This window comes from Salvelinus sp. IW2-2015, linkage group LG31 (assembly GCF_002910315.2).
Source record: "Salvelinus sp. IW2-2015 linkage group LG31, ASM291031v2, whole genome shotgun sequence".
Classification (NCBI taxonomy): Eukaryota; Metazoa; Chordata; class Actinopteri; order Salmoniformes; family Salmonidae; genus Salvelinus; species Salvelinus sp. IW2-2015.
The window spans coordinates 31,135,889-31,160,619 of NC_036870.1; the positions used below are offsets into that span (position 1 = coordinate 31,135,889).

Genomic DNA, 24,731 nt, shown 5'->3' on the forward strand with positions numbered 1-24,731 from the left:
TTACGATAACCTCCTCAAGTCAAATTACATAGCACTTCAAGTCAAGTTTACAATAAGACTCTCAAGTCAAGTTACATAGCCTCTCAAGTCAAGTTACATAACCTCTCAAGTTACATAACCTCTCAAGTCAAGTTACATAACCTCTCAAGTCAAGTTACATAACCTCTCAAATCAGGTTACACAAACTCTCAAGTCAAATTACAATAACCTCTCAAGTCAAGTTACATAGCCTCAAGTCAAGTTACATAGCCTCTCAAGTCAATTACTCATAAGCTCTCAAGTCAAGTTACTATAGACCTCTCAAGTCAAGTTACATAACCTCTCAAGTCAAGTTACATAACCTCAATAGTTACATAACCTCTCAAGTCAAGTACTACACAGTTACACAACTCTCAAGTCAAATTACATAACCTCTCAAGTCAAAGACTAGAGTCACTCACTGAAGCGGTATTAAGGGATGAGTCCCAAATGGTACTCTAATCCATATATAGTAGTCAGTGGAGGCTGGTGAGGGGAGGACGTCTCATAATAATGACTGGAACGGAACTCATAGAATGGGCATCAAACACATAGAAACCATGTGTTTTGATACCGTTCCACCGATTCCGCTCCAGCCATTACCATGAACCCTCCTCCCCAATTATGGTGCCACCAACCTCCTGTGTGAGTAGTGGGGGAATGGGGTTCCATTTGGAATGCAGAACAGGTATCTGTGGCCTTTTCATAAGTCCTCAACAATCTTCCCTTGAGGGAGAGCTGCTGCAGTGTTGCTGCTGCTGTAACAGAGAGGCTGCTGGGACTTGAAAGGGTAACACAGGAAGTGATGGGGTCAGAGGTGGTGGCTAACGCTGGGTTTAAAGGCTGGGAGGATTCTGTGGGAAGACTTCTAGCCGGCTTAAGATTAGCCTGGAGCTTGGAGCTTGTAACTGACTCGTGTGTGGAGCAGCGTTACAACCATAGAAGAGTCCATAAGCGAATGTTGACATTATACACAAGAGGCAGCATGTTGGTGGTTGGTTCTTCAAGCTGTCTGCATTGTAAATCAATGTGGGGTATTTTTCGTTACTATTATGTGTGTCCTTGGGAGCAGTGATTATGACATTCTATTTATCTAATACTAATTGAATAATTAAATGTTGAAGCTTACATTGTATTGTGCACACACTTTTGTCATAGGCCAGTACAGTCGTGGCCAAAAGTTTTGAGAATGACAAAATATGAATTTTCACAAAGTCTGCTGCCTCAGTTTGTATATGATGGCAATTTGCATATACTCCAGAATGTTATGAAGAGTGATCAGATGAATTGCAATTAATTGCAAAGTCCTCTTTGCCATGCAAATGAACTGAATCCCCAAAAACATTTCAGCTGCCCTGCCACAAAAGGACCAGTTGATCATGTTAGTGATTCTCTCGTTGACACAGGTGTGAGTGTTGACGAGGACAAGCTGGAGATCACTCTGTCATGCTGATTGAGTTCGAATAACAGACTGGAAGCTTCAAAGAAGGGTGGTGCTTGGAATCATTTTTCTTCTCTTGTCAACCATGGTTACCTGCAAGGAAACACGTGCCGTCATCATTGCTTTGCACAAAAAGGTCTTCACAGGCCAAGGATATTGCTGCCATTAAGATTGGACCTAAATCAACCATTATCGAGATCATCAAGAACTTCAAGGAGAAGCGGTTCAATTGTTGTGAAGAAGGTGCTTCAGGGCGCCCAAGAAAGTCCAGCAAGCGCCAGGACCATCTCCTAAAGTTGATTCAGCTGCGGATCGGGGCACCACCAGTACAGCGCTTGCTCAGGAATGGAAGCGGCAGGTGTGAGTGCATCTGCACGCACAGTGAGGCGAAGACTTTTGGAGGATGGCCTGGTGTCAAGAAGGGCAGCAAAAGAGACACTCTCTCTCCAGGAAAAAACATCAGGGACACGACTGATATTCTGCAAAGGTACAGGGATTGGACTGCTGGGACTGGGGTAAAGTCATTCTCTCTGATGAATCCCCTTTCCAATTGTTTGGGGCATCCGGAAAAAAGCTTGTCCAGAGAGACAAGGTGAGCGCTACCATCAGTCCTGGTCATGCCAACAGTAAAGCATCCTGAGACCATTCATGTGTGGGGTTGCTTCTCAGCCAAGGGAGTGGGCTCACTCACAATTTTGCCTAAGAACACAGCGCATGAATTAAGAATGGTACCAACTACATCCTACGGAGCAACTTCTCCCAACCATCCAGGAACAGTTTGGTGACGACCGATGCCTTTTCCAGCATGTTGAGCACCTTGCCATAAGGCAAAAGTGATAACTAAGTGGCTCTGCGGGAACACAAACATAGATACTGGTCAAGTCAAGTTACATAACCTCTCAAGTCAAGTTACATAACCTCTCAAATCAGGTTACACAACCTCTCAAGTCAAATTACATAACCTCTCAAGTCAAAGACTAGAGTCACTCACTGAAGCGGTATTAAAGGGATGAGTCCCAAATGGTACTCTAATCCATATATAGTAGTCAGTGGAGGCTGGTGAGGGGAGGACGTCTCATAATAATGACTGGAACGGAACTCATAGAATGGCATCAAACACATAGAAACCATGTGTTTGATACCGTTCCACCGATTCCGCTCCAGCCATTACCATGAACCCGTCCTCCCCAATTATGGTGCCACCAACCTCCTGTGATAGTAGTGGGGGAATGGGGTTCCATTTGGAATGCAGAACAGGTATCTGTGGCCTTTTCATAAGTCCTCAACAATCTTCCCTTGAGGGGAGAGCTGCTGCAGTGTTGCTGCTGCTGTAACAGAGAGGCTGCTGGGACTTGAAAGGGTAACACAGGAAGTGATGGGGTCAGAGGTGGTGGCTAACGCTGGGTTAAAGGCTGGGAGGATTCTGTGGGAAGACTTCTAGCCGGCTAAGATTAGCCTGGAGCGTTGGAGCTTGTAACTGACTCTGTGTGGGAGCAGCGTTACAACCATAGAAGAGTCCATAAGCGAATGTTGACATTATACACAAAGAGGCAGCAATGTTGGTGGTTGGTTCTTCAAGCTGTCTGCATTGTAAATCAATGTGGGGTATTTTTCATGTTACTTATTATGTGTGTCCATTGGGAGCAGTGATTATGACATTCTATTTATCTGAATACTAATTGAATAATTAAATGTTGAAGCTTACATTGTATTGTGCAACACACTTTTGTCATAGGCCAGTACAGTCGTGGCCAAAAGTTTTGAGAATGACACAAATATGAATTTTCACAAAGTCTGCTGCCTCAGTTTGTATGATGGCAATTTGCATATACTCCAGAATGTTATGAAGAGTGATCAGATGAATTGCAATTAATTGCAAAGTCCCTCTTTGCCATGCAAATGAACTGAATCCCCCCAAAAACATTTCAGCTGCCCTGCCACAAAAGGACCAGCTGACATCATGTTAGTGATTCTCTCGTTGACACAGGTGTGAGTGTTGACGAGGACAAGGCTGGAGATCACTCTGTCATGCTGATTGAGTTCGAATAACAGACTGGAAGCTTCAAAAGAAGGGTGGTGCTTGGAATCACTTGTTCTTCCTCTGTCAACCATGGTTACCTGCAAGGAAACCGTGCCGTCATCATTGCTTTGCACAAAAGGTCTTCACAGGCAAGGATATTGCTGCCATTAAGATTGGACCTAAATCAACCATTTAATCGGATCATCAAGATACTTTCAAGGAGAGCCGGTTCATTGTTGTGAAGAAGCTTCAAGGGCGCCCAAGAAAGTCCAGCAAGCGGCCAGGACCATCTCCTAAAGTTGATTCAGCTGCGGGATCGGGCACCACCAAGTACAAAGCGTTGCTCAGGAATGGCAAGCAGGCAGGTTGTGGGAGTGCATCTGCACGCACAGTGAGGCGAAGACTTTTGGAGGATGGCCTGGGTGTCAAAGACGGGCAGCAAAGAAGACACTTTCTCTCCAGTGAAAAACATCAAGGGCAGATCTGATATTCGCAAGTACAGGGATTGGACTGCTGGGACTGGGGTAAAGTCATTCTCTCTGATGAATCCCCTTTCCAATTGTTTGGGGCATCCGGAAAAAAGCTTGTCCAGAGAAGACAAGGTGAGCGCTACCATCAGTCCTGTGTCATGCCAACAGTAAAGCATCCTGAGACCATTCATGTGTGGGGTTGCTTCTCAGCCAAGGGAGTGGGCTCACTCACAATTTTGCCTAAGAACACAGCCATGAATTAAGAATGGTACCAACACATCCTACGAGAGCAACTTCTCCCAACCATCCAGGAACAGTTTGGTGACGACCGATGCCTTTTCCAGCATGTTGGAGCACCTTGCCATAAGGCAAAAGTGATAACTAAGTGGCTCGGGGAACAAAACATAGATATTTTGGGTCCATGGCCAGGAAACTCCCCAGACCTGAATCCAATTGAGAACTTGTGGTCAATCCTCAAGAGGCGGGTGGACAAACAAAACCCCACAAATTCTGACTAACTCCAAGCATTGATTATGCAAGAATGGGCTGCCATCAGTCAGGATGTGGCCCAGAAGTTAATTGACAGCATGCCAGGGCGGATTGCAGAGGTCTTGAAAAAGAAGGGTCAACACTGCAAATATTGACTCTTTGCATCAACTGTAATTGTCAATAAAAGCCTTTGACACTTATGAAATGCTTGTAATTATACTTCAGTATTCCATGGTAACATCTGACAAAAATATCTAAAGACACTGAAGAAGCAAACTTTGTGAAAATGTATATTTGTGTCAGTCTCAAAACTTTTGGCCACGACTGTACATGAATGATAATGAAATAAGTTTGTACAAAAAAAAAAATTGAAAAAAAAATTGAATGAAAATATGAAGGTGAATCTGTGCCAGCCTAATAAAGTCAGCTACAGTGTTTGTCTGGAGTAGATCAATCCTAAATAGTTCAGGGTTCAGACCATGTGTTTTAGGTCCTTTAGTCACTTTAGTCCGTTAGTGGTAGTGTATCCGTCCGATGGTCCCTGTTCCAGTGGTCAGTATATCAGGCTGTCCGTTCCTCCAGATCTCCCTGACGATGCGCTCCCTGTCCTCCAGTCGTCTCGCCCTCTCCAGCTCCTCCGCCGACGCAAACACATTCACGCTCCTCAAAGTACCGTTCCATTGGCTGCTGCGGTCGCTCATGGGCGCAACCGTCACTTTAGGGATCTCTGCCTCCTCCCCTTCTTCCACATCCACACTCTCCTCATCCTCCTCTTCTTCACTGGACTCCCTCAGTTGTCTCCTCTCTGGGGAGGGGGAAGGCTTATTGATACGGCGGGTCCTACAGGTGATGCCGGTGACCAGGAGGCACAGGGCCAGGAGCAGGCCAAAACACACACCCATCATGAAGTACAGAGCAAAGCTCTCTGGGTTAGCTGGATGGGAAAACAGATTGTTAGATCACTCACCTACAAAAGCCTCGTAAATCCASACTGACTGTGAGCTTGTGAGATCAGGCAGGTTTAGAGGCTATCACCTACATTGACAGGGCCATTCGTAGTCTCATTCAAACTAAATATAACAACAGCATGTGAATTGTCTGTGCTTTGAGAATGCCTTGATGGGTATCAGTTCCTGTCAAAACTCTTCACAGTGAGTACGAGCAGAAAAAGGCCCCTGTCTGTTCTGACTGTATAAGCCACTTTCCCTTAGCTGTAATAGAAGTGCAGGAAATGAGGACGTTTACACAATATTTGAGAGGGTGAGCATGCAGACACTTTCACAGTACAGGGGTGTCACGCCAAAGCAGACAGTACACATAAGTCCCTAGAACGGATCGTAGTTCTACACAGAGATTACGGCTCTTTCTGGAGCAATTCTCAAAGCATCAGAATGAATAAATAAAAATAAAAATACAATATTATATAAAAAGAATGAACAAAGGGTCACTTTATCCTAGAACTATAATCAGAAATCATAAGGGGGGTCTTACCTTTGATGTGAGCATAGGTAGCCATGCTGTTACTTAGCAGCTCCATGTCTTTCCTAATTGGTTCCATTTTGACCTCTCTGCTTGTTTGTTGACAACCATTCACCAGCCTCTCTCCTTGTTTGTTGACAACCATTCACCAGCTTGTCTCCTTGTTTGTTGACAACCATTCACCAGCCTGTCTCCAATACGAGGTCCTGTGGTTCAAAAATAATTTACGTATTATAACTGCCCCCCCACAGACAGGAAGTAATCACCATTTTATCTTCTACTATGGCACTTGGTGTCATGTCCAATGGGAGGAACTGTGTCATTTTCTGACGGCCAGCTCTGTGTCTCACTGTCTGAGTTCATTCTCTCTTCCACTGAGTCTCAGAAGGCTTAGAGATGATAATGTAACAGAATGCCTCCACGTATTCCCCACAGTTATACTGGCACTGAGGACACCATAGTCCCCACTGAGGACACCATAGTCCCCACTGAGGACACCATAGTCCCGACTGAGGACATCATAGTCCCCACTGAGGACACCATAGTCCCCACTGAGGACACCATATGCCCCACTAAGGACACCATAGTCCCCACTGAGGACACCATATGCCCCACTAAGGACACCATAGTCCCCACTGAGGACACCATAGTCCCCACTGAAGGACCCCATGATCCCCACTGAGAACACCATAGTCCCGACTGAGGACACCATATGCCCCACTAAGGACACCATATGCCCCACTAATGACACCATAGTCCCCACTGAGGACACCATATATGCCCCACTGAGGACACCATATGCCCCACTGAGGACACCATATGCCCCACTAAGGACACCATAGTCCCCACTAAGGACACCATAGTCCCCACTGAGGACACCATAGTGCCCACTGAGGACACCGTAGTCCCTACTGAAGACACCATAGTCCCCACTGAGGAGACACCATAGTCCCCACTAAGGACAACATGGTCCCCACTGAGGACACACGTAGTCCCCACTGAGACACCATATGCCCACTAAGGACACCATGGTCCCCACTAAGGACACCATAGTCCCCACTGAGAACACCATAGTCCCCACTGAGGACACCATAGTCCCCACTGAGGACACCATATGCCCCACTGAGGACACCATATGCCCCACTGAGGACACCGTAGTCCCCACTAAGGACACCATAGTCCCACTGAGGACACCATAGTCCCCAATGAGGACACCATAGTCCCCACTGAGGACACCGTAGTCCCCACTGAGGACACCGTAGTCCCCACTAAGGACACCATATGCCCCACTAAGGACACCATAGTCCCCACTGAGGACACCATAGTCCCCACTAAGGACACCATAGTCCCCACTAAGGACACCATAGTCCCCACTAAGGACACCATATGCCCCACTAAGGACACCATATGCCCCACTAAGGACACCATAGTCCCCACTGAGGACACCATAGTCCCCACTGAGGACACCATAGTCCCCACTAAGGACACCATAGTCCCCACTGAGACACCATAGTCCCCACTGAGGACACCATATGCCCCACTGAGGACACCATAGTCCCCACTAAGGACACCATGGTCCCCACTAAGGACACCATAGTCCCCACTGAGGACACCATAGTCCCCACTGAGGACACCATAGTCCCCACTGAGGACACCATAGTCCCACCACTGAGACACCATATCCCCACTGAGGACACCATAGTCCCCACTGAGGACACCATATCCCCACTGAGACACCATAGTCCCCACTGAGGACACCATAGTCCCCACTGAGGACACCATGTCCCCACTGAGGACACCATATGCCTCCACTAAGGACACCATAGTCCCCACTGAGGACACCATAGTCCCACTGAGGACACCATGGTCCCCACTGAGGACACCGGTATCCCCACTAAGGACACCATAGTCCCCACTGAGGACACCATATGCCCCACTAAGGACACCATAGTCCCCACTGAGGACACCATGGTCCCCACTAAGGACACCATAGTCCCCACTGAGGACACCATAGTCCCCACTGAGGACACCATAGTCCCCACTGAGGACACCATATGCCTCACTAAGGACACCATAGTCCCCACTGAGGACACCATAGTCCCCACTGAGGACACCATAGTCAGTCAGCTTGCTTTCCTAACCGAGTTCTGTGTCCAGTTATCTGTTCATCTGTTTGTATTTATGGTATTTCTGTAGCAGTGACCTGGCTGGCCCTTTCTTGTGTGTTCAGAGTTTCACTTTTCCCACAGAAACACACATGACTACCAAGAAGAGCCGTGTCCTCTGGGAAATGGGAGAGAAGAGAAGCTTATGTCGTACTCCAGAGAGGAGAGCCGAAGAGAGAGGGAGGAGAGATCTTAAAGACAAACAAACATAGGCTTCAGACAGAGATTGAGGGTGAACCTGGGGACTTGGGGAGGGAATAGGATGAAATCCCATGGTTTCAATCATACATCTAATGACTGCTCAGTGGTGTAAAGTACTTAAGTAAAAATACTATAAAGTACTACTTAAGTTTTTTTTTWWWACTTTGTTATTTATATTTTTGACAACTTATACTTTTACTTCACTACATTCCTAAAGAAAATAATGTTATTTTTACTCCATACATTTCCCCTTGACACGTGTTACAATTTAAACGCTTAACAGGACAGGAAAATGGTCCAATTCACACACTTATCAAGAGAACATCCCTGGTCATCCCTACTTTCTCTGATCTGGCGAACTCACTAAACACAAATGCTTCGTTTGTAAATTATGTCTGAGTGTTGGAGTGTTCCCCCGGCTATACGTAAATGAAAATAATAAGAAAATTGTGCTGTCTGGTTTGCTTAATCTATAAGAAATATGAAATGATTTGTCCTTTTACTTTTGTTTTTGATACTTAAGTATATTTTAGCAATTACATTTACTTTGATACTGAAGTATATTTAAAACCAAATACTTTTAGACTTTTACTGAAGTAGGTATTTTACTGGGTGACTTTCACTTTTACTTGAGTCATTTTCTATTACGGTATCTTTAATTTTACTCAAGTATGACAATTGGGGACTTTTACCACCACTGTAACTGATGACTGACTTCCTCCCTCTTAACAATCAGTCCATTGCATGCAATTCAACAACAGTGGGTGTAATGGCAGAATGTTGTTCTTTCTCTGCCTCTTTCCTCAGTTTAAAATCATGCCCATCAGGACCTTGTGTTTTCCCACCCTGATCTTTATCCCGCCGACTCTTGGCAGCAGACCCTGACCCTGTTAACTCGCAAAGGCACATTTTGCCAATTAAATGGTGGTCGCCATGGCAGCGTTGCTGCTTTGTTGGTCCACAGATTCATGGGAGATGATGGGTCTTGCTGCCTTGCCCCAGTCATGGGCCGTGTTCGAGAGTATCAAATTCATGATGCATTGTGGTTAAATGGTGACTGACTGACTGATATACAAATAATAATGAGTAGTTATTTATGATGCAAGGTTATTTGTAGATCAGTCAGTCGGCAGTCGCCTGCACTGTCGGCTACAATGTTGAACAAGCCCATAGTTAACTGCATACGTGGAATATGTCTAAAAGTGGGCATTGTGAAACAAGTGGGAGGAGCAAGACCAGTGAATGTATTGAAACCTAACAGCTAATTGGATAGATTGGTTACCAATCAAGACCATTTTGTGTGGCTGCTTGCTGCTTCCTTGTAGCGTTTTAGCTAAACCTAACCCTAACTGGTTTAGGGGCCTAATTGGGGCAGCAGGTAGCCTAGTGGTTAGAGCGTTGGAACCAAAAGGTTGAATCCCTGAGCTGACAAGGTAAAAATCTGTTGTTCTGCCCCTGACTTGCCTAGTTAAATAAAGTTTTTTTTAAAGTATTTTCCTAACCTTAACCTCATTCTCCTAACCTGCTAGGTTAATTATCCTAACCTGCCACGTTAGTTCTCCGAACCTGCCACGTTAATAATCCTAACCTGCCTAACCAATCTGCCGAATTAGCTGTTAGGTTGACACAGTCACTGGTGTTGATCCTCCCACTTGATTTGCAAAACCCACTTTCAGACACTCCACATATGCAGTTACCCATCCTTGCCTTACCCTATCAGAGCACTGAGTTATCTACTTAGTTATTTAGGCTGGATAACTGATTTGACTTTTGAAATATCTCACCAACTCCATCCTTGTTATTTTCCCCAGGCTTTAATGACATAAGCGCTGTGAGTAATGTTGTTTTGACTTCAGTTCATTCAAAGACAAACAATGTTTTCATTTAATTAGGCCTTGCATGGCCTCAGTTTTCATTTCCCAAATCCTACAAATTACCACGGTAGTGTTTCCTAGCTATGAGTCAGGCAGATTGAAAAAGGTCCAAGTTTGGAAGGGTCGATGGCTTCCTTTTTACATTTGTTTTTTCATATTTTAGAAACATTTCTGTACTTGTGGGCATGTGTTGGCATCTTGAAATGTAATCCCTTATAAACACATTCTACTCCCTGTGGATTCCCCTTCCTGTCCCTCTCTTTCTTCCCACCAAGGCACATTCTCCAGACAGTTTTATCACAAACAACCATAAAACTTTGTCACAGCCAACAAGAAACAGTACCGTGATAAAAGTTTCTCTCAAAATCTCAAAATATCCYGAGGCAACATATCAATGGTAACTGGTGATAGAAGACATGTGTCTCTTTAGTCACACAGTTCTTTAACACCTCCCAATAACTTGCACAGGGTCAGCAGCTGTGATTGTTTATATAGCTCATAAACCGCTCTGCCTTCAACCCGACACATTTCCTGCTTAGATAATCCAATTGGATTCAAACAATGAAATTCTAAACCTTTGAATTTATAGGGTATTATTCTTATCATTGGTGCCTTGAAACAGATATCATCTTACAACAGAGTAACTTGGGAGGGATGAGGTGATTCTGTTGTCATAATACAACAAACATAGTGACAACAAAAACCGCCAAAAGCGCATGTGTTGTTTAACAACATACATGTGCGTCAGGCCGGGAGACGGACGGCTCTCATCCTGTTGCTGTGATAAGTGTGTGGAGGATGTCGAGGCGGTATGGCTCTCTGCTGCTGCTACTGAGCCTATAAAGAGTTTTTATAGTCTGTCATTATAATGTACAGACATTAGTATGAGGAACAGTCTACTAATAAACCCACATCCGGTTACTTCCAGTGTACAGGATCACTTCATTAGGTAAGCTAATAAAGTTATTTATGAAATTGTTAGGAAACCAATATTTTCCATAGAAAACATCACATGTTAAAAGGCAAGACAATAAATCCTCATCACCATGGAATCATCATCATCATCATCATCATCATGAGGACCTACAGACAGAACTAAAGTGACAAGTGAACGCAAAACTAATCTCACACACTCACCTTAATCCTGATAAAGATACAACAATGATTCCAAGTCTCGAAGGAGCAGCTGTCCATCGATCTACGTGTAAAGCAAATATCGCAACAGACTGTAATAAAGTGGAGGACAAACCTGAGGATCCCAGAGGTGTAGAGGAGTAGGAGTCCGATCAGACTGTTGAACTGCAGATCCAAGGCTGTAGAGCTAGAGACAGAATCAGATAGAGAAAAGTGCTGCTGCCTCTCTCCTTGACATCAGGGCCAGCTGTACACCACAACCAGAAAGAGGACCAGCCAAACCCGGGACCGAGAGAGGCTGTCAATAGGGAGGTGTTTCCAGAGAGAGAGAGAGAGAGAGAGAGAGAGAGAGAGAGAGAAAGAGAGAGAGAGAGAGAGAGAGAGAGAGAGAGAGAGAGAGAGAGAGAGAGAGAGAAAGAGGGAGGGTGGTGCCTGATTAGCATTTAGCATCTCTATAACATTAAACAAACACACAACAAAAACCAAAACACAGTTAAATGGATTGTGAGTAAACCCCAAAACACCCTAAAATGGCTTTCCCAAATCCTCATACACTACTTACTCTGAGGTGTGCTTGTGCTGTAGTGAGTGTCCCTATTTGTCAGGGTCTCACTGCTCACCAAGACATGGGCCTGTGACTGCACGGTGAATGGTGATCTCCGCTGTGGGCCATGCCACAGTGCGGTAGCTCTGTTCAGTGTTTAGCCAGGAGGGTGGAACAGGAAATAGCTAGTAGACTACTGTCGGCACAGGGCTCTGGTGTGCTGCTGCTCTGGGAGGGACTGACTGGGGATTAAACAACCTCCGTGTTGTGGTCTCAGGGACTCCGTCCCAATTGGCACCCTGCTCCCTACATAGTCCACTACTTCTGACCAGAGCCCTATGGCCCCTTGTCAAGAGTAGTGCACTATGTAGGGAATAGGGTGCCATTTGGAACAGACACAGGGTTTTGGGGATTCAACAATATGTCTCTGGCAAGGTCTAAATAAACCGTTTCACACCAGCAGGTGAAGTCTGAGACAGAAAATGTAAAAAGCCGGTTGTCAGTGTAAACCCTAAAAGTTGTTTATGCGGTTATATTGTGTAAACCATAGACATACATCAAATTATGAGATCAGTGAATACACGTAGTTTCTTATTATTCCGAAGGGGCTTTTCCAACCAAAAAAACTGAATTTGAATCCCTCTAAAGAGCTATTCTGAGCTAAACAGTGTTGATGTGGCAGTCAGTCTAATGGCTTTCAAAAGCAGTTATTATGTGGTTGATGTCACTGAGAGGTTTCTCAAGGTTGGTCTTAGAGAAAACATTTGTGTTTTAAAAGAAGTCTCAAACCCAAATCACACCACATGTCCCTGACTAACAATGATGGAACGGCGCAGGGGAATTCCAGAGAGCCACTGGTGTAACTATACACTTTATTTACCACATTCCATAGGGAAAAATTGACCCCGGCTGTATTCAACTAGGCTTTGTACTACACTCTATACACGTACCAGACTGGTCACGGTGCTTGGGACAGTCCATCTTCTTCTCCTGCTGCCACCGCCTGTGTTTTGTCAGGCCTGTCCTCCTCCTGACACTGCTAAGCAATAACATACCCCTTCTGAAATTCCTCAAATTCTCAAACCCTCTCATATCCCTCTCTACCGCCATAGAATCATTCCGTCCTTTTGCTGCTCAATGCCATTGGCCACAAGAAGTTCCATCCTGGTTCCGTGACCACCAGTCCACCAATCACAGTTAAGAATGACCCAAAATACTTGCATGAGAGGGCTTTATTTGTGACAGGGAGAGCTGAGCCCTGTTTGTTTGTCCCTCCTCCAGTCTGGTATTGATCATGAATAATGTGTTCCATCCTACAGACTGGTATTGATCATGTATATTGTGTTCCATGGCTATCATGATTGCCCAAGGTAACACTCTAGATGGATTTGAGTCGGTGAATCTTATCCTCAGACCTGGTACTATCGGCGACTCAGCTAAGTTAGCATTGTGTTTTCCTCCTTCATTGACTAGGTGATAAATTGATGCATGGGAATTATATTGTGTCTACCCATCCTAAGAGCACGACTGGGTATTGTCAATGTGGATAAATGTGTTCCATCCTACTGACATTGATGTGACAGATTCTGCATTGCAGTCTTAATAAGTGTCGTGCTCTACTGCTCGTACAGGAAAATGGTATCTTTTGATCATGAGTAATGTGTTTCGCCCATCTAAGATGCGATGGATCTAGTCTTCCGTCTTCAGACCGGATTGATGAAGTGTTCAGCTCCATTGGACAGATGTCGTATGATCATGAATAATGTGTTTCCTCTAGACTGGGTATTGATCATGAATATCATGTGTTCTATCCTACAGACTGGTATTGATCATGAGGAATAATGTGTTCCCTCCTACAGACTGGTATTGATCATGAATAAGTGTGTTCGCCTACAGACTGGTATTGATATGAATAATGTAAGTTCTATCCTAGCCTTGGTATTTGAATCATAGTATAATGTGTTCTCCTCATCAGACTGGTGATTGATTGATAATGTGTTCCATCGCTACAGACTGTATTGATCATGAATAATGTGTTTCCCTCCTTCAGACTGGTATTGATCATGCAGATAATGTGTTGATGATTCCCTCACAGACTGTATTGATCATGAATAATGTGTTTTCTGACAGACTGGTATTGATCTATAGATTGTGTTCACTATCACTAACATGTGCTGGTATTTGATCTATGATAATGTGTCCCTGCTACAGACTGGTATTGATCATGAGTAATGTGTTCCATCCTACAGACTGGTATTGATCATGTAATAATGTGTTTCCATCCTATCAGACTGGTATTGATCATTAATAATGTGTTCATCCTAGACTGGTATTGATCATGAATAATGTGTTCCCTCCTACAGACTGGTATTGATCATGAATAATTGTGTTCATCCTACAGACTGGTATTGATCATGAATAATGTGTTCCCTCCTACAGACTGGTATTGATCATGGAATATAGTTTTCCCTCTACAGACTGGTATGATCATGAATAATGTGTTCCTCCTCAGACTGGTATTGATCATGAATAATGTGTTCTCTCCTACAGACTGGTATTGATCTGAATAATGTGTTCTATCTTGATCGATGGTATTGATCATGAATAAGTGTTCCCTCCTACAGACTGGTATTGATCATGAATAATGTGTTCCATCCTACAGACTGGTATTGATCATGAAAATGTTCTTCCTACAGACTGGTATTGATCATGAATAATGTGTTCCCTCCTACAGACTGGTATTGATCATGAATAATGTGTCCATCCTACAGACTGGTATTGATCATGAATAATGTGTTCCCTCCTACAGACTGGTATTGATCATGAATAATGTGTTCCATCCTACAGACTGGTATTGATCATGAATAATGTGTTCCCTCCTACAGACTGGTATTGATCATGAATAATGTGTGTCTCCCTCCTACAGACTGGTATTGATCATGATAATGGTGTTCTTCCCTATTCAGGCATCGGTGACTTGTGAGTGTATATGTAAGCTCCAATTGCTTTTTCCCTCACTAGGCAGACCCTGGTACTGCTCATTGCAATAACTGTGTTCCCGCTGTCCTATGACTGGAGTATTGGATATGTATACGAATAGTTGTTCCCTGGGTGACCTTGCGGGTGGGAGAGACCAGCCCAGTCATGAACCTAGAGCTGGTTCCTCACATAGACAGGCATTGTGGTCTCTACCAAGCCAAGGCTGCTGGTCATGTTTTCATCCTAAATGGAACGCTATATACTTTTGACCAGGGCCCTTAAAGTGCACTACATAGGGAATAGGTGGTCATTTGAGACACAGCACATGTTCATGCCCAGTAGAGAAAACACTCTCACTATGGTGTAGTGCAGGAATATTCAAACTGTGGTGCACGGAAATATTTACAATGAAAATAAGTGCATTTTCCCCCAAAGTATTGTTTATAGGAAATCACTAGTAAAAGAATCAATGATTTAAAAAAAAAAGATATATTTACAGTAGAAACAATATTTTTTTTCTACTGATGTCAACTTTATTTCTGAATAAAATAAATATAAAATAAATGTAGCAAATTACAGTCATTGGAGTGTCTGACATTGGCTTTGAAGAATCACCTGCGAGTACCAGTCACTGCAAGTTCTGCTGACTGCTGGTAAGCTTTGTTGACTTAGCCATACATATTTGCCATCACAGGACTAACCTTTGTTAACCAGCTAAACAGCTGTTTTTAGATAACATATGATGAGGGTTCCCCGGTTCGCCTTGGCGGGGGTCCCTGGGTCACCGGTTTGCCTTGGCGGGGGTCCCTGGACAAGAAAAGACCTCTGGTGTAGAGTATGAGGGAGTTTGATTAAACTGAACCGTGGCCGGCCCGGGATGTGAACGGGCAAAAGCAGTGAAGGAGGAACGCCCTTGTCAAATGGAACAGTAATCTATGCCGCTCTGTCATATCAACAAGGCAGCCTAATGCATCGTTCAGAAACATACAGCACCAGTCAATAGTTTGAACACACCTACTCATTCAAGGGTTTTTCTTTATTTGTACTATTTTCTACATTGTAGAATAATAGTGAAGACATCAAAACTATGAAATAACACATATGGAATCATGTAGTAACCCAAAAATATATATTTTATATTTGAGATTCTTCAAAGTAGCCACCCTTTGCCTTGATGACAGCTTTGCACACTATTGGCATTCTCTCAACCAGCTTCATGAGGTAGTCACCTGGAATGCATTTCAATTAACAGGTGTGCCTTGCTAAAAGTTAATTTGTGGAATTTCTTTCCTTCTTAATGCATTTGAGCCAATCAGTTATGTTGTGACAAGGTAGGGGTGGTATACAGAAGATAGCCCTATTTGGTAAAAGACCAAGTCCATATTATGGCAAGAACAGCTCAAATACGCAAAGAGAAACAACAGTCCATCATTACTTTAAGACATGAAGGTCAGTCAATCCGGAACATTTCAAGAACTTTGAAAGGTTCTTCAAGTGCAGTCGCAAAACCCATCTATCGCTATGATGAAACTGGTTCTCATGAGGACCGCCACAGGAAAGGAAGACCTTACTTCTGTTGCAGAGGATAAGTTGATTAGAGTTACCAGCCTCAGAAAATGCAGCCCAAATAAATGCTTCACATAGTTCAAGTAACAGACACATCTCAACATCAACTGTTAAGAGGAGACTGTGTGAATCAGGCCTTCATGGTCGAATTGCTGCAAAGAAACCACTACTAAAGGACACCAATAAGAAGAAGAGACTTGATTGGGCCAAGAAACATGAACAATGGGCATTAGACCAGTGGAAATCTGTCCATTGGTCTGATGAGTCCAAATTTGAGATTTTTGGTTCCAACCGGCGTGTCTTTGTGAGACGCAGAGTAGGTGAACGGATGATCTCCGCATGTGTGGTTCCCACCGTAAAGCATGGAGGAGGAGGTGTGATGGTGTGGAGATGCTTTGCTGGTGACACTGTCTGTGATTTATTTAGAATTCAAGGCAGACTTAACCAGCATGGCTACCACAGCATTCTGCAGCGATACGCCATCCCATCATCCCATCTGGTTTGCAAATATTTTTTATTTCCCTAGCAGCACCAATTCATTTGATTCAACTAATCAACTCAAGCCTTTGATTGGTTGAATAAGCTGTGTTAGTGCAAGGGGGACAAAAATCTATGTGTACCCTTTTGGGTTCCCAGGACCAGGTTTGAGAAACACTGACGTAATACATAATGAAACTTGGTTTGGCCAACGGACCTCATAGGTAATGGTGAGTCGTGTGCATCAATTGAAGACCAGCTGCAGTATAGTGGATAACCACAGTAACATTAGGCCAAAACTACAATACTGATTGTACAGCTCCCACCCAAACATCACCATCACGGTCCGGGGTGAAGATTCCCCCAGGTGCTGATCGAGAATCAGCTTCCCCTCCTCATTCCTATCCTTAAAAAATAGTGGGCCAAATGCAAAACTGACCAAAGATCAGCATCGAGGGGAAACTTCACCCTACACCCATCAACACCGTCATAGTTCAGTAAGTTCATCCATCATGGCAGGCGGCCCTTACTGCTTAGTTCCTCTGGTGGTTCAGTCTGTTCAGCGATCCGAGTCAGTTCTGTGTTGAGAGGAAAACAAAACACGTCATTTGAGGCATATACACAGGATAATTAAGTACAACTGTTGCTTGACACAGATCTGCTGTTTAGTCTTAAAGGGGATAGGAAACATTAGGCTTTAGAACACCAGCTAACTGTAAATCCTGAAGTGTTTCCATTCCCCTTTAAGAATACAAACCGATGACACAAGGTGGTTGTCTTTAGTTTCTCAGTCAGACCTCAGGTTTTGTTTCTCAGTCAGACCTCAGGTTGTGTTTCTCAGTCATACATCAGGCTGTGTTTACATTATTGCTTGGCTAACATGTGCACTATACCCATGTTATAATCACTTAAAGCTTTTAAATCACACAATACCGCCATAGATACCTGTATTGCTTGAATATGAATCACTTCAAGTGACTGATCTCCACTCCCTCCTGAGTCTTTACCGTTGAAGGCAAAGATCATACCAATGACTTGCTCGGATCAAACAAATTATAGAGGATCAAGACGCTCCAATGTGTATCACAATCACTGTTAAACAAAGAACTAAGGCACCAGTAGTGAGAGATAGAACGCATGCCTCCTCTTCTTCTTCTTCTTGGTCTGTGGTAAAGAGGTTGACCCGGAACTCTGTTTCAGTATCAGTGTTTGGGTTCTGACCCTCTATTCCACCCATTAGTTGATCCAGCGGGTACGGCTCCTCTTTGGCAAGGCGATTGGGTTCAGAGATCACCTCTGGATCAAAGAGAATATAGTAGGGTTCTGTCCCAAATGGCACCCTATTCTCTATGTAGTGCACTATTTTTGACCAGGCCTCATAGAATAAACTCATGTTGACATTATTAAATGTGTTTCTATAGCTTCCAAAATAGTATTTACAGAAGTGGGGGAGTGCCAAGACATAGGAGGCATGGTGGTTTTAACACAGCGCCCCCTATCAGTCATCTAGTGTATATACTGTATAAATCATTTTTGGTAAAAAAACAGGCAACATTATAGACCAGCAAAATGTTAATACAGTTACTATTCATAACTGTATATAATATACTAGACACATCAGTGTCTTGAAACACAACTAACAGAGTAAAATCAGGCTAGATTACAGACCAACAAACTATTACTATAGTTAATATTACTAACTTTAAAATGCAATTTATGACAGTCAATACAATTCCTCTTGGCCTTTATGATGCATTACTGTATTACCTCTCACTCACCACTCATGGAGAACCAAGAGCCAGATAGAGTTGATCTGCTAACTAGTTGTTCAAACGTGTTTAACACCTCCTCGTCGTGTTACTGACAACGTAGATGAGTACTTGATTAACCCCGGGACTTCTGTCCCATGGGGCACTGGGCCCGTGTTGATTAACCCCGGGACTTCTGTCCCATGGGGCACTGGGCCCGTGGAGATTACCGGGACTTCTGTCCATGGGGCCACTGGCGCGTGTTGATTAACCCGGGCTTCTGTCCCATGGGGCACTGGGCCCGTGGAGATTAACCCGGGACTTCTGTCCCATGGGGCACTGGGCCCTTGGGATTAACCCGGGTTCTGTCCATGGGGCACTGGGCCCGTTGGGATTAACCCCGGGACTTCTGCCATGGGGCCTGGGCCCGTGGGGGATTAACCCCGGGACTTCTGTCCCATGGGGCACTGGGCCCGTGGGGATTACCCGGGACTTTCTGTCCCATGGTGCACTGGGCCCGTGGGGATTAACCCCGGGACTTCTGTCCCATGGGGCACTGGGCCCGTGGTCGAGAGAGCAAAGCGTCCGTTGGGAGTCTGCACTTCATACTTGAGGAAAAGTGACACCTGGTAGAGACAATAATTCATATTTTTCTGTTAGTTTTTTCGACATCAGAATGGGTAAACATACTCTTTATTTGCATGTCATTAATTTAGTTTTATACAGAAACAATATTCTATAGTTTTCAAAAGCCGATAAAGATAAAAAGGGACTTATCCTGACATGGAAGGGTGTGTACACCTTTAACAGACACGGAGAGTAGATGGTTCAACAGATTTAGTTTGGCATCCTATGCAGGATGTGGGCGAGGCAGCAGCAGATAAATGTCATCGTCTCTGTAGTTTAGGCAAAGCATTCATGTAATCTGTCGCAAAGAATCAGGCTACGTCCCAAATGACATCCAATTCTCTACATAGTGCACTACTTTTGACCAAGGTCCAATAGGATTTGGTATTTGAAAGCCATCACCATCAACTCATACAGGTACACAGACAACATCATACAGAAGAAAACACAAAGGACAGTATATTAACTGAAAAATAATGTAGGCCTAATACAAGATTACATGACTGGTGTCTCTCTGTTCATATCTGGGAGGAGCCTCTTGAAGGGCCTTGAAGGATAGGCCGCAACGTTTCCCAAAGCTCGTCGCCATTGGAGTCTGGAGCAGTGAAAACACGTTCTCTGGAGTGATGAATCACTCTTCACCATCTGACAGTCCGACCGACGAATCTGGGTTTGGCAGATGCCAGGAGAACGCTACCTGCCACAATGCACAGTGCCAACTGTAAAGTTTGGTGGAGGAGAAATAATGGTCTGGGGTTGTTTTTCATGGTTCGGGCTACGCCCCTTAGTTCCAGTAAAGGGAAATCTTAACGCTACAGCATACAATGACATTCTAGAACAATTCTGTGCTTCCAACTTTGTGGCAACAGTTTGGTGAAGGCCCTTTCCTGTTTCATAATGACAATGCCCCCGTGCACAAAGCGAGGTCCATACAGAAATGGTTTGTCGAGATTGGTGTGGAAGAACTTGACCGGCCTGCACAGAGCCCCGACCTCAACCCCATCAAACACCTTTGGGATGAATTGGACTGCCGACTGCAAGCCAGGCCTAATCACCCAACATCAGTGCCCGACCTCGCAAAAATTATTGTGGCTGAATGGAAGCAAGTCCCCACAGCAATGTTCCAACATCTAGTGGAAAGCCTTCCAGAAGAGTCGAGGCTCTGATAACAGCAAAGGGGGATCAACTCCATATTAATGCCCATGATTTTGAAATTAGATGTTCAACAAGCAGGTGTCCACATACTTTTGGTCATGTAGTGTATGTCCAATATCCAACATCAGTGAAAAAAATACCAGGATATATCAGATTGTTGAACACGCAATAGCCTATAATTGCAGTGCTGTCTTGTATGACAAGCTTTCTGAACCAATCACATGGGCTCCCGAGTGGCGCAGCGATCTAAGGCTCTGCGTCTCAGTGCACGAGGTGTCACTATAGTACCTGGTTTGAATCCAGGCTGTGTAACATCTGGCCGTGATTGGGAGTCCCAGAGGGCCGCGCACAATTGGCTCAGSGTCGTCCGGATTTGGACGGAGTAGGCTGTCATTGTAAATAAGAATTTGTTCTTAACTGATTTGCCTAGGTAAATTAAGGTAAACATTTTGGGGGGGATTTGACCAAGGGCCACACTGACTACTAGCTAGAACAGTAGTACAGGATATAGCCTACAGCTATATGAGGAGAGGGATCTGACTGGCTAGGATACCTATTTATCTGTCGTCCTCTGACCATACGCCTGCAATGAAGTGATATTTAGGTAAATACATTTGTATAATGACAAATACATGTTCAGAGATCAGGATCACACGACTGTGTGTCTGGGGTTAGCTAGCCATCTAGCTAGCTAGGCTACTTAGAAAGGGTTGGACTTAATTGGCTACCTACACAAAACTAACATGATAAGCTAACATAACTATGTTAACCTAGCTACAGACTACCTTCCTGTGTATTATCATCGGCGGTATTCTGAGTTTGAGAATATAGAGTATTTCAACGCCGAGGTTAAAACTAGGGTAAGTGTTCTCATAGACATGTTGAATCAGATGATTAGCTTGCAAGCTAGTTTACTGGCTTGATTGGTGTTGTGTCCTGTATTGTGAATGACTGAGTAACTGACTTTCTCTGCTTATCTTGGAGTTGTTAGGATTTGTGTTTATTGCACTATAACCCAATGCTATATCACATGTGATATAATATTAGCAACTGTTAGCCTGGGCACCTGGGTGTCTGTGTGTGTGTGTGCTGAAAGTAACAGTTAGCCCCAGATAAGTGTGCTGGGAAGCTGTGGTTAGCCTTGAGCGAGAACAGTATGCTTTCTATGCAGGTGCAAGTGGCTCAAACAATGTTACAGAGCTATCTGACCTCAGTCTCTGGGGTGTGGGAGCGTAATCTACACAGCAACAGCGCCGGACACCAAGGAGCGCCAAGAGGCTGGGACCAGTCTGAGCGCCGGCGATAGGCTGAGCAAAGTTTAAACCACGCTCAGCCTCTACTGTGATAGGCCAACAGACGGGTTGGAACTACGTCTATCACCGTATAAAAACAGCTGTTTACTTACATCCTGCCAGTTTTCTGTTCTATCCTGCGAGGTGATACAGAGAACCCGTATATACAAAAATTGCATTTACCATTTATCGCTTGAGTTTAATAAAAATACTTAAAGTATATTCGGTGACTCTGAATCACATTTTGTCCTGATACCAGATTTGAATTGACGCAAATCCCTTATAGAGTAAATGTATAATGTATAAAAATCGATAGCTAAAGTATTCATCATCAAGGCCTAATCCAGCAGGGGTCGGTTGGGCTTGAACCTCCGGTCCCCTATTCAATCACCTTGTGCAAACAGGTGACTTCTTGATTTGCTCAAAATCACGTGTCACGGCAGAAACACAACCAATCAGACAAATTGAACCACAACATGGCCCACCCACAACTCTCCCAGAAGTAATTCAATTCTAGAAAATCCACACCAGTTTACTGCTGGTACCAATGACTGTAGGCTGGTACTTAGCCTACTGATGGAAATGAAGGTTAGAAATGATAATGTAGTCTAATGCTGCGTTCATAACCACATGGGAAGGTGGTAATTTCCAGTTGTGTATTAGACTGTATAACAACATGAAAAATAGTCACATTAATGAATGGCATTCCAACTACTCTAATCAATCACCCTCAATCAATCAACCTAATCAATCATCCTCAATCATCGTCATCCTTATCATCTTTTGGTAAACATTTTTTGTGATCTATATGAACTTATCATGGGGTACAGTATCATGGGATGGGATGTATTAGTGTGTGTGGATGTTCACGTGTGACTTAAGGCAGGACAGGGACAGGAACAGGATGCAAATTCCTTCTACTGTAGTATCTTTATGGAAAGTTGTGAGCCACAAAGACGGTTCCACGAACTTGATCATTTTTAACCTCTCCTACCAACTGGGGGATTAGAATACTATACAACACCTTTACAGGTATGGAAATATCATCAATTTATAGTTTTTTCATCGACAAATTACTGTTGAGAATATTTTAACAACTCTCAGGTCAATTTCAATTCTGTGATTATTTGGCTCCAGAGGGGGGATATTTTTTTTTAAAGTAGCTAAAACAATTCTCAATGTGAGTTTAGCTATTGCATTCCATGGGTTTGTAAGTTTAGTATGTAGTCATTGTTTTACAGTAAAGGAGTTTAGTATGTAGTCATTGTTTTGCAGTAAAGGAGTTTAGTATGTAGTCATTATTATACAGTAAAGGAGTTTAGTATGTAGTCATTGTTTTGCAGTAAAGGAGTTTAGTATGTAGTCATTGTTTTGCAGTAAAGGAGTTTAGTATGTAGTCATTGTTTTACAGTAAAGGAGTTTAGTATGTAGTCATTGTTTTACAGTAAAGGAGTTTAGTATTTAGTCATTATTATACAGTAAAGCACTTTAATATGTAGTCATTGTTATACAATAAAATAGATGTGTATTTCCATATCCACTCTTTCCTTTCCCCAGACTGGCTTCATTGGGAATACTACAACCATGGGCTTCTCTCTATGCCTATGTCTTCTCTCTTTGTAAGTAAGAGTTATCTGCTTCAATACTCTTTTTTTTGCCACATGGAGTTCGCCATAAAAAGGTAAATGACATTATAATAATATTAATGTAGGTTGATAGAAGATTGATTTTATGTCTCTTCACTTTCAGGATTTTCACAACTGCTTGTGGTTCAGGTTTTAGTGACGACACAGCGCTTCATGAAAACTCTTATAAGGAAAAGTGGATGGCGTCGATACCTGATGWCCAACTRCTTTCAGCTGTTACTATTCCAGGAACTCACGAGAGCCTAKCTTTGTATGGTGGAACTCTTATACAGTGTCAGGCTTGGACCTTGGAGAACCAGCTGAAAGCAGGATTGCGGTACTTTGATTTACGTATAGAGGCCAGTATTTTCCACAACACCCTTGATGTCATGGATGGGCATATAAAACATACCAAGTTCCATGACGTGCTAAACATTCTGTGGGAGTTCTTGGGCAAACATGACAGTGAGACTGTACTTTTGAGAGTGACACTGCAAGGGATGAGTATCTGGAATGCTGGAGAATCTATCAAGGATTTGATTAAGAAATCCAAAGATAAAGTATGGACAAAGACGTTGGTCCCCCACATGCGAGACGCGAGAAGGAAGATCGTCTTTGTGCAGAGTACCAATTTCAATGTCGGAACCCTTAACCATAACACTTTCGTCACTTACGATGGATGGTTCAAAAACATTGAAAACAAGATGAAAACGATCACAAAACATCTGAAAGAAGCTCAAAAGAATTGTGCTCATACAATTTCCTTGTCTGACACATCTGCCACAGGCTTTTTCAAAGGCCCTAAAACTGTGGCCAGAGTGGTTAATGATCAGCTCAATAAGCTCTTAGGTAAACTAAAGACAGGCTCTGATAAACCAAACTGCTTGGGGGTAATCAGCATGGACTTCCCCAGTCCGGACCTCATCCAGAACATCATTGAGGTAAATAGACAACCAGGGAGCGGTTCATCTGATCACCTAGTAGAGCCTGAACCAGAGCCTGAACCAGCAGAGCCTGAACCAGCAGAACTTGAACCAGAGTCTGAACCAGCAGTACCTGAAGAGCCTGAACCAGTAGAGCCTGGACTAGTAGATCCTGAACCTGCAAAGCCTGAAGCAGCAGAGCCAGAACCACTAGAGCCTGAATCAGCAGAGCCTGAACCAGCAGATCCTGAACCAGTAGAGCCTGAACCAGTAGAGCCTGAACCAGCAGCGCCTGAAGAATCTGAGCCAGCAGAGCCTGAGCCAGTAGAAGAGCCTGAACCAGTAGAGACTGAACCTTCAGGGGAGACTGAACCAGTACAGCCAGAACCAGCAGAGCCTGAACCATCAGAGCCTGGGGAGCCTGAACCAGCAGAGCCTGAACCGATAGAGCCTGAACCAGTAGAGTCTGAACCAGCAGCACCGGAAGAACCTGAACCAGCAGAG

General features: G+C 43.9%; 1 protein-coding gene and 1 long non-coding RNA gene across 5 annotated transcripts in view; both read right to left on the minus strand.

Moving 5' to 3' along the window:
* Nucleotides 1–3,583, minus strand: part of LOC111956230 (uncharacterized) — an 8,379-nt gene extending 4,796 nt beyond the window's left edge. The window contains exons 1-3 of one of the 4 annotated variants that reach the window (XR_011474497.1): nucleotides 2,334–3,583; nucleotides 298–341; nucleotides 98–250 (exon numbers count right to left, since the gene is read on the minus strand). This is a non-coding gene — a long non-coding RNA (uncharacterized lncRNA). Of the gene's footprint in view, nucleotides 1–61; nucleotides 251–297; nucleotides 342–2,333 lie in introns of those variants that run through there. The other 3 variants (XR_011474498.1, XR_011474496.1, XR_011474495.1) reach the window with 3 other exon arrangements.
* Nucleotides 3,584–3,981: 398 nt separating this feature from the next.
* Nucleotides 3,982–12,038, minus strand: LOC111956021 (protein eva-1 homolog B-like). The gene is made up of 4 exons (XM_023976435.2): nucleotides 11,854–12,038; nucleotides 11,407–11,589; nucleotides 5,930–6,123; nucleotides 3,982–5,372 (listed from the first exon to the last, which is right to left on the minus strand). Exons 3-4 carry the CDS (start codon nucleotides 6,060–6,062, stop codon nucleotides 4,951–4,953), a joined length of 555 nt encoding a protein of 184 aa, XP_023832203.1. The 5' UTR covers nucleotides 6,063–6,123; nucleotides 11,407–11,589; nucleotides 11,854–12,038; the 3' UTR covers nucleotides 3,982–4,950.
* Nucleotides 12,039–24,731: the final 12,693 nt, after the last annotated feature.